Source organism: Mirounga leonina, unplaced genomic scaffold, assembly GCF_011800145.1.
Source record: "Mirounga leonina isolate KUSES-001 unplaced genomic scaffold, KU_Mleo_1.0 Mir_127, whole genome shotgun sequence".
Classification (NCBI taxonomy): Eukaryota; Metazoa; Chordata; class Mammalia; order Carnivora; family Phocidae; genus Mirounga; species Mirounga leonina.
Genome location: NW_023270316.1, coordinates 76,015,920 through 76,025,674, shown reverse-complemented (window position 1 = coordinate 76,025,674; position 9,755 = coordinate 76,015,920). Strand labels below are relative to the sequence as shown.

Below are 9,755 nucleotides of genomic sequence, written 5' to 3'. Positions count from 1 at the left end.
AGGCAGGCTTTCAGGTTCCCAGTGCTCCCCCTCCCCACGCCTAAGCCAACCCTCTCTCCCAGTGCAGCCCAAGGAGGGGGAGCAGATCGGTTTCAGTAGGTGGATGTTGAGAGTAAACAAACAAGCAGTGGGGACTAGGGGCTCGTGGCTTGGCAACTTTCACGGGAATACTTTTCTGATTACAGTCACAGCAAACAATGGGCTATTTACTTAACTTCTCTAGCTGTTAATTAGAGAGGAAATTCGAACGTTCCCTGCCCCCAAAGGGTAAGCAGCAGCCGTCCTGGTGAAGTGGCCTCATCCCCACTGGGTAGCAGCTCTGAAATGGAAAGTGTATATAAAGGCACACGCGGTTCATCTTTGGTCCATCATCAGGAGCAGGAGAGCAAGCAGGCCGTAGCACTCTGGGTTTGGCTTTATCCAACCTGTGGTGACTTTTTCAGGCAAGTGGCTCCTCCCTGTTCCCCTGGGAGCCCTTTCTCCCATACCTATCTAGTGGCTTAGCCTGCTCACCAATGGATGAATTTTTACTGAAAAGAAGTCTATTGATGGGGCGCCTGGGTGGCTCAGTTGGTTAAGCGACTGCCTTCAGCTCAGGTCATGATCCCGGAGTCCCTGGATCGAGTCCCGCATCGGGCTCCCTGCTCGGCGGGGAGTCTGCTTCTCCCTCTGACCCTCCCAACCCTCCCCCCTCTCATGTGCTCTCTCTCTCTCAGTCTCTCTCTCTCAAATAAATAAATAAAATCTTTAAAAAAAAAAAAAAAAGTCTATTGATGTCCAGACAGGAAATGAGCTCTAAATGCCAGAAACCCGCCTAACACTTGCTCTCTACTTAAAATATATGCATATATATGTCTTATTTTACTACTCAGATGCATTACTGGAACCAGTTTGGCAAATTAACTTTAATATACAGATACAAAACAACAAATATAGATTCACAACATTTACAAGAAATCATTCAAATAACATTGTAAATAATATTTTTTTTTTTTTTTTACAAAAACTTCATTCAACAGAAATACAGGTCAAGTTATAGCAGTCTTGTACAACATACTTCAGCTGTCAACAGCGAATTCATCAGTTTGGAAGCTGTCACGTGACTTAACATTGTCTTGATGTTGTGTTAAATTCAAGGAAAAGGTTACTAAAAGCCTGCAAAAGAGGTAAGTCAAACACAACCGATGCTAATATTTACAAAAAAGACCAATTACTAAATTACAGAATCTGTTAAAGTATTTTCTAAATACAAATGTCGATGCCTAGGAGATAACTAAGGACAGTAACGTCAAGTGTGTTGTAACTAAAAACATTTGCATCAAATATGTAAGTTTCTGGGTTTTTCCTTTTAAGATCAGATAGTTGCTACTTCTTCTTCTCAAAACTGTTTGATCTCTACTTTCACTGCATGCATCCTGAGAATAACAGCATTAGCCAAGTGGAATTTTAATGAGAACATGTGTACGTTAAGCTTATAGGGACCAATGTTTTTGAGCAGTTTGACCCAGCTGATTTGTGCCCAGAGTCCCTGGCCTGTCAGCCATCAGAAGGACATGTATCCATACTTGGTAGTGCTGTCCTGTGAGGGACACATCTATATCTCCCCTCTTCCATAAAATAACAAGACATCAATTTTCTCCTTAACTCCAAGTAGATCAGGCTGTTCTATTCTGGCTACATAACTAAGTTGATGTGTACTGAGAAATATCAGCCATTTGGGCATGGAGAGTTTTCCAGCAGATAAATGCTGGACCATGGATTTTAGAAAAGATTTCTATTGTGAAACAAAGTTCGAATTAAATGCACTTCTGCTTTGTGTCTAGACAACAGAGGTGTAGGATTGAGGGGATTTTCTGAACAGGCATGGAGTTGGTCTTCATCTGGATTAGGTATAAAAAGGCACAACAATATTCAGAAATAGCATGGAGATGGGGGTGAATTGTTTTCAACGACAAAATCAGATCTACCAGGGAAAAGAGGAGATCTACTGAAAATAAAACTAGGAAGAAGGGACCCCAGGAAAGCTCTGGCACATTGCTGCCAGTCTTTTGCTTACTTGTAGGCCAAAGACGAAGAATGCTATTTCTCTAAGATTTTACAAAAATTCCATTTTATGACTGTTTACGATTTACTGCAAGGTGGTTGTGCATTTTAGGTATGATGAAAATCAAGAAGGTTGCTTTTGACCCAAGGCCATTTCAACTGTCTTCCAACAGATTCTGAAACATAAATAATAAATTAGGTGAGATTTGTCAAAGTGTTTTGCTATCTTTGTGAGACAGAGAGAGAAAGAGAGAGAGAGTGTGTGTGTGTGTGTGTGTGTGTGTTGTGGGGACATCCATATTATGCAATATGGGGTTAGAGTGAGGAAAAAGAAGGGAGAAAGCAAGATTCCCAATGAAATCCATACAAAATCCATTTGGGAGCTCTTGGTTTCTCTCGTCTTCTTACCAAGTGGAACACAGGACTTACATCAAGAAGGAAAGTGGGGCAAACCTAAAATTCGAATACTTGAGCCACTATTCTTTACTGAACTCATGCATTTGGTAATAAAACTCAAGCTACATAGATTTTAAACAATTTCTCATTTTTCAAAATCACCAGTAAAGGCCAAGCAGGACCCATTCAGGGTGGGTACTGTATCAACTGACTCTTCACACCGCACCAAGCTCACGGGGGCGGCGCCGGGCCCCAGCTTTCTGCTTCTGCTGGAGAGTCCCCGGAGGGACAGGGGGCAACCGGAAGTTTGGGCTCAGGTGGGAAATACAGCGGGACTTGTCACAGAACTGAAAGCACTTCACTGCGCATTAGGAAACATTAGTAAATGGGAGCCCATTAAGTTCTTTACTTGCATTGAACCCTCACTGAAAATGTAACATAAGCAAATGGTTCTCTTTTCTTCCCTAATTTTCTTACTATTAAAAAAAATAAAAACTATTCAAAATTGTTGTATATACAAACAACTCTGTTCAGCACAGAGACTCCTAGAGTTATTATTGCTGAGGGGTCCACAAAAAGCATTTTAAGTGTAGTTTTCAAAATAGATCATTACATCTTCTTAATAAAAGGTCAGTTATATAAATGCAACTAAAATCGAGAGGTCTAGCCAAAAAGAAACAACACGTGCGTGCACACACACACACACACACACGTGTGCGTGCTCATACGCTCGGAGCCACAGTACCTCCTGGGAAGCTTCCTCACAGAAGCAACCTCTATCCTGGGACACTGGGTATCACGGTCCAGAGAAGCCGCCCCGGGGTCAGTGACCCCAGGGCAGCACAACCTTGCAGCCATCCTACATACAAGGGAGCAATCACTGAGGCTGACCAGAAAACATTTCCAGTTAGTGCTCTAAGGCCCACTCCGACGTCCAGGATTAGGTCTTCTTGATGCGTGATGTCACCTCCTTCGGGACCGGTCCTGGGCAGGGAGGAAGGTGGGGAGGGAAGGAGGGACCAGACGTTTGGAGGCACACGTTCTACCTTTGTCTAGGATGTTACGGGTTTGTTTACGCTCCAGCACAGGCCTACTGGAAAATGGGACTTTCTGAGAGTAGTGTATGAAAAGGGGATTCTCACATAGAAAACCGAAGTGTGGACTACGATACCCCCATCCAGTGCACTAAGTACATTTAAATGGCCTCTCCCTTGCAGAACCTGTCTTCTCCAGACATATTTAAAAGTTATTTTCATCAACATTTACAATATAGACAAAGAGAAGGAGATTACTGTCACCACGTATCAGCCCACATGGCCTTCATTAAAAAGACAGCCATGTCTGAGTCTAGATGTACTGTTGTTAAGGTCTCTTAATAGAGAAAGAACCTTCAGAACCCTCCTGACAGGTTAATAAGGGCGGGGTTAGCACTACCATTTGGGGTTTATGCAACAAAGTCGGCTTCGAATCCTGAGGAAGGTGGGCTGCTGGGAACCGCATGTTTTCTGGGTGGAATGTTCAAGTCACTGTAACTTAACTGGTGGGGACGCCAGAAACAACGGGTGGGGAGAACGCACTGACGCTCTGAACATGCCTTTCCACAGGCGCGTGTGCGTATCTCGCTTACCAGAAAATTAAGTAAATGGGTTTTTATATTGCAAACGGATAGGTCTGATTAGTTCCTTAGGTCATGACGTGCAAGCAGGTGTGATTTCTGTCTGGAGAGTCACATGCTGCACACACACCGCGGCAGGGGACCTGACTCGAGAAGGACAGTCCACCCCATGGTAGGGTTTTGTACTTTCTCCCTGGAAAGCAGCTGCCTCCTCAGGATGCTGAAGGCGCCCGGCCCGTGTTCCACGGGAGGGATTCATTGCGCCTCTCCCTCTAGCCTGTCGGGGACGCACCTCGCCAGAGGAAGCTGGCACTACCACTTGGTAACAATTCAGGGGACACCAGGGGACACCACGGCCATCTGCTCTGCGGCGCTACGTTGCCTAATACTGTGGAAGACAGCTACAGCTTGCCCGTGCTGGCGAGACGCTACCGTACCAACCCCATCACGACTGTCCCCTGGGAATCCACATGCCAAAGTAGCACTGTAATCGAGGCCCTCCTCAGGAACGGCAGCAGGGAGCGCGCCCATCATCAGCGATGCCCACTGGGGTCACAGCTCAGCTTCACTGCAGAGCAGGTCACGGGCTCCCGCGGCCCAGCCACCTTGGCACAGGTCCCAGAGGGGTCTCGTGGACGTCAGGGCCATGCGTCATGACCTCCATCTCCCTTCCAAGGAGCTGGGTCTTCAGAGGCACCTCGGTCACGTCCAAGACCTTCTATTCTTCACCCATCCCCAAAGGAAGTTTTCAGCACTGGGTTGAACACACAGAAATGGTTCTCCTCTTTACAGACACCTCAGCCAACACATGGCCTCCCGTTTTCATTTCTTGAAAGGGGTGAGTTTGTTGAACGTGTGCCAGAAGAGCGACGGCTTCCTCTTGGGCTCGGCCAGGGCAAACACCTGCTGCTGGGGGACGCTGGTGGGCACGGTGACGTGGCGCTGGTGAAGGGGGTGCAGGCTCTGGTGCGGCGGGGCCACGGGGCATCCGCTGTAGCCTAACTCGAGAGGGGAGAAGGGTGGAACATGGACCCAGCGTCACTCGTTAGCCGAAAAGGAAGACTTGATTCTTAACTTGATCCTTAATTCATATGAACGCAAAGTACATCTAGAAGCCATCATAACAGCACCTACCAGTTGCTGTGAGAATGAAGGGAGCTAGGAACGCGCTGAGAACGCTTAATCGAAACGGTTTCATTGGAATAGGCATTTTAAATCTGCGCAGAGGTAATGAGAAAGGCCTAGCACAATGAGCTCCAGGATCACAAACTAACCGTCAAAGTCAGAGTGACAGGAGGAAGGAGTGTGCTCTTAGAAGGAGCCAGGACTCAGTTCAGAAGGCATCCTGGCCCTGATCTGCCACAAGGCTCTCCCGGCCTTCCTCGGTGAGAGGTGCCTGGCAGGGGACCACCCACCACCACCCATGTTCTTTCCATTTCGGTGCCTAGTTGCTGAGCCAGTGACTCCTGGAAAATGTGGACACCAACTACTACAGTCTAACAAATGGATATTTACTGGTCACCTGCCATTGAAGTGGAGATTCAAAAAAAGAACAAGACAGGGTTTTTTTCTCTTCAAAGGTATTTATCACTTTGTGGGGGGGTGGGCGGAATTCTGCCTTTGAGCGGAGCGAACAGGGAAATGGGAATGCTAAGGGTTGTTTTGGTAATGAATTCTTCTTGGCCCTCAGCTGATGGCACATTACCATCCTGGGCTTAATTGCGTCTTCCTTTTGCACTTTCAGTTACGAAAATCCTGAATGGGACATATTTCAGAGGATAAATTGTTCTTAAGAGTAGGAAGTCAATCTGAAAAAAAGGTTCTAAGAATATAACAAATATTTTTGGAATAAAAATCCTTATTATTTTATTCCTGTTGGGTGACATCATGTGTATTATCGGCACTGTAAAAAAATCTTTGCACATCAGGACGATGGGGCATGACCTGAGTATTGGTCATCTTCAGTAGCTGCTCAGGCAATTCTAATGTGCACGGAGGGTAGGGAGTCCTTACTCTAAATAAGCTATGCCCAGGGTGATGGGCATTAAGGAGGGCATGTGATGTAATGAGCACTGGGTCTTCTTTTCAGCTCATTTCTCGATGTACTGGATTTTTAGACCTTTTTTCTTACCTACACTAGAACACAGCCTGCACTGATAAGGAGTTTGGGGCTGGAGATTTCCTCCACGTGTGCCCAAGACACGCAGGAACTGGTTGGCCGGAGGCAGAACGCCAGCACAACCTCAGGATGGGGAGGTGCCGAAGCTCTTCGGTGCCAATTCAAAACACATCTTACAGGCTCATGTTCAAATGTCAGCAAATACTGAAGCATACTCACACTCAAAACCAAATGCAGATTATTCTAAACCACCCATTTGCGGGGGGAGGGGGGGTGTCTATCATTTTGAGTTTCACCTGTACGTCTCTCTGTTGTTGAGAGCTGGTCCTCAGTGCGCTGACGACCTCAGACATTCGCGATTTTAATTCCCATACTGATATACATGAAGGAGATAAGGAGATGAAGCCTTCTTCAAAACTTACCTTTTGACTTTCCGTGTCCTGCCTTTTGAGCATTTAACATGGCGAGTTTCTTTTGATTTTCTGAAATTTCCATTCCTGGATTTAGGAATAGACATGAGAAACATTCAAAACAGGTGAAATAAGTCAATCAGAGAAAGACAGTTATCATATGATTTCACTCATATGTGGAATTTAAGAAACAAAACAGAGGATCATAGGGGAAGGGAGGGAAAAATAAAATAAGATGAAATCAGAGAGGGAGATAAACTATATGAGACTCTTAACCATAGGAAGCAAACTGAGGGCTGCTGGAGGGGAGGGGGCGGGGGCTGGGTAACAGGGTGATGGGCATTAAGGAGGGCATGTGATGTAATGAGCACTGGGTGTTCTATGCAACGGGTGAATCACTGAACTCTACCTCTAAAACTAATAATACACTCTATGTTAATTAATTGAATTTAAATAAAATGAAAAAAAAACAAAAACAAACCCCAAACAAACAAGTGATGCCATTACAGAGTAAAACCAGAACCAGAACCCATACTAACCCTGAGGTGTTCAACATACCCCACAGCAAAGAACCTTACTCCTCGAGGAACTGTTAGAGGTTGAAAAGATTACAAATGGAGAAGGAGCAAGGACTGTCACCAGGATGGACACTAGGACGACATCCTGCCAAGCAGGACACGTTAACGGGTGCTGTGGGGCAGCGCGAGCACCAACGACAGACGCCGACCGAACGCCGCCCGGAGGAGCTCTAGCTGCCACGCCCGTCCCGCAGCAGGCTTAGAAGCACAGCTGACCCTTGAGCAACATGGGGTTGGACGGCATGGGTCCACTTATACGTGGGGTTCTCTTGATAAATACAGGACAGTGCTGTAAATGCATTTCCTTTCCTTATGATTTTCTTAACATTTTCCCCTAGCTGACTGTATTGTAAGAATAGAGCATATAATGCATATAACACAGATGTGTGTTAATGGACTGTGTTATCGGTAAGGCTTCCGGTCAGCAGTGGGCTAGGAGAGTGAAGTTCTGGGGAAGTCCAGAGTTACATTTGGATTTCTGACCATGTGGGGGGGTCGCCCCAACCCCCACATTGTCCAAGGGTCAACTGTATTCGGGATTTGCGGATCCTGCTTCTTTTTGCCGGCGGGGGGGGGGGGGGGGCGTTTCACTCTGGGAGGGGGCTGGCCTCTGGGGCCAGCGCCTGAGGCCGGAAGGCGGAGGCACTGCTCACCCATCTCGCGGTCCTCCTGCACACGCCGCCTCTCATCCCCGCAGGCCTGCAGCCACCGCGCCTTGTCCTCTTGCTTTTTGGCACAAAACAGATGAACTTCGTCAGTGGTTTTGCTGACAAGCTTGAAAGCATTCTTCACGTTGAGGTTCCAGTCCTTGTCCCGTCCGTCCTCCAGGTCCACGAGCTGCACCTCATCCATGTCCGTGCGGCCTCTGTAGTAGAGCACATCCCTGCGCAGCAGGTCCTTCTTGCAGGACACCAGCTGGTGGTCAAACAGGAAGAACGTCCGCTGCTGGCTCTTGCCATGCTTGGTGATTTTGGTCAGCTCCCCAGAATGGATCAGTTCGGAACTTCGGTCTAGGATATCCAGCCCCTGCAAGGATGGACACATATTTTAAGACCTTCCCATTTGGATTCCTTGAGAATGTGTCACGGATACAAGAACAAGTCCTGACACACAGTCTTTCTCCGACTTTCCAGTTACAGGAGGTCCAGTCACAGCTCAGCAGGGCGAAAAAAAGGCCACTTACACCTCGGGTGGTTCGTCTCCTTGTGTGTGAAACTTCTTTTATTTCCTACCCTGTGGGAAAATGTTACAGTGCCCTCTGTGTCATCCAAAGGGCCTTCCTTACAAGGAAGGACTGGTGATAAATGCGCTGGATGAATGGGCTCCAATCAGTCTGGAATGGCTGCTCCCCAGAGAATAAGGACACCAAGGAGGCTTTCTACGGGGGGCACTTAATGCTAGAGACTCTGGGGCTCTGGCTTTTGAGTCTGGTATGTAGAGTGGCTCCCAGAGTAATAACTAGCTTAGGATCTCGGAAATAAAAGACCAGACAGCAAATTGCCAGCAAGGTATCGGTAAACTTCTGACAATAAATTATCCCCTAAATGTCACAGTCCAAGAACACAAGGGAAAAACACATCTTTACAGTATTAGGTTGGGTCTAACCCAATGGAACTGTGTGGTATTTGGTACAACACTGGCCTTTGATTTATAAGATTTTATCCTCCTTCAATCCTAGTCATATACAATATTTTGTAGAGGCAAAAAAGCTTGACTCCAAAATAGTTCTTCTACTTGCTTGCCTAGAGCAATTCTGTGCCCCAGATTCTTCACTTACAAAGTAAGAGAGTTAAACACAGTGATGTCTAAGGGCCCATCCAAGCTCCAGAAGGCTCTACGGCCCCTTAAATAGACGTATTTCTTTCCAACGTTCACTGCTATAACCTACTTTAGTTAAAAACCTAACTTCTCAATCCAAACTCTCTTAATCCTTAGGGACAGTGAGTTCTGACCAATTAGTTTAATGTACGATGAATTGTGCTTGGTCTGAAAAAAATCAGAACAACATTAGTTGTTCGAGCAAGCCACTTAATCTTGCCATGTTTCCATTTCCCTATCTGTTAAATGGGAGTAACAGTAGCTCCTACCTCATAGGATTATTGAGAGGATTAAATGAGTTCACATATAAAAATGGTTTAGACCAGTGCCAGGCATGTGGTAAACACAATCAGCGTTGTTTTTATAAATAAATGTTTGTGCATGTGTGCGCACATATGCACGCAGGACCATCATGACAGCTCGAGCCAAGCACTGCATTTGCCACCGTCTTATATAATCCTCATGAGAGCTCTATGGATATAGCTAATATTTTCAACCCCATCTTAAGGATGAAAATCTTAATCTTGCCCAGATCATACCCAATTCAAACACAGGCAGTGTGAGTCCAGAGTCCATACTCCTACCACACTGTTTGTATTTTAAATGTTCTCCAGGGGCTCCTGGGTGGCACAGTCAGTTAAGGGTCCAACCCTTGGTTTAGGCTCCGGTCGTGATCTCAGGGTCATGAGATCGAGCCCCATGTCCTGCTCCGCATTCAGATCAAAGTCTGTTTAAGACTCTCTCCCTCTGCCTTTCCCCACCCCCAACTCGTTCTC

At 46.4% G+C, this 9,755-nt stretch overlaps 1 protein-coding gene across 4 annotated transcripts in view; it reads right to left on the bottom strand.

The window, feature by feature from the left end:
• Positions 1–890: 890 nt before the first annotated feature.
• Positions 891–9,755, bottom strand: part of SPATA13 (spermatogenesis associated 13) — a 141,542-nt gene continuing 132,677 nt past the window's right edge. For 3 of the 4 annotated variants that reach the window (XM_035003674.1, XM_035003676.1, XM_035003677.1), the window contains 3 exons: positions 7,815–8,187; positions 6,596–6,670; positions 891–5,056 (listed from right to left, as the gene is read on the bottom strand). In XM_035003674.1, coding sequence (XP_034859565.1) covers positions 4,803–5,056; positions 6,596–6,670; positions 7,815–8,187 — 702 coding nt within the window. In that variant the 3' untranslated portion in view covers positions 891–4,802. The remainder of the gene's footprint in view (positions 5,057–6,595; positions 6,671–7,814; positions 8,188–9,755) is intronic. The other variant, XM_035003675.1, reaches the window with a different exon arrangement.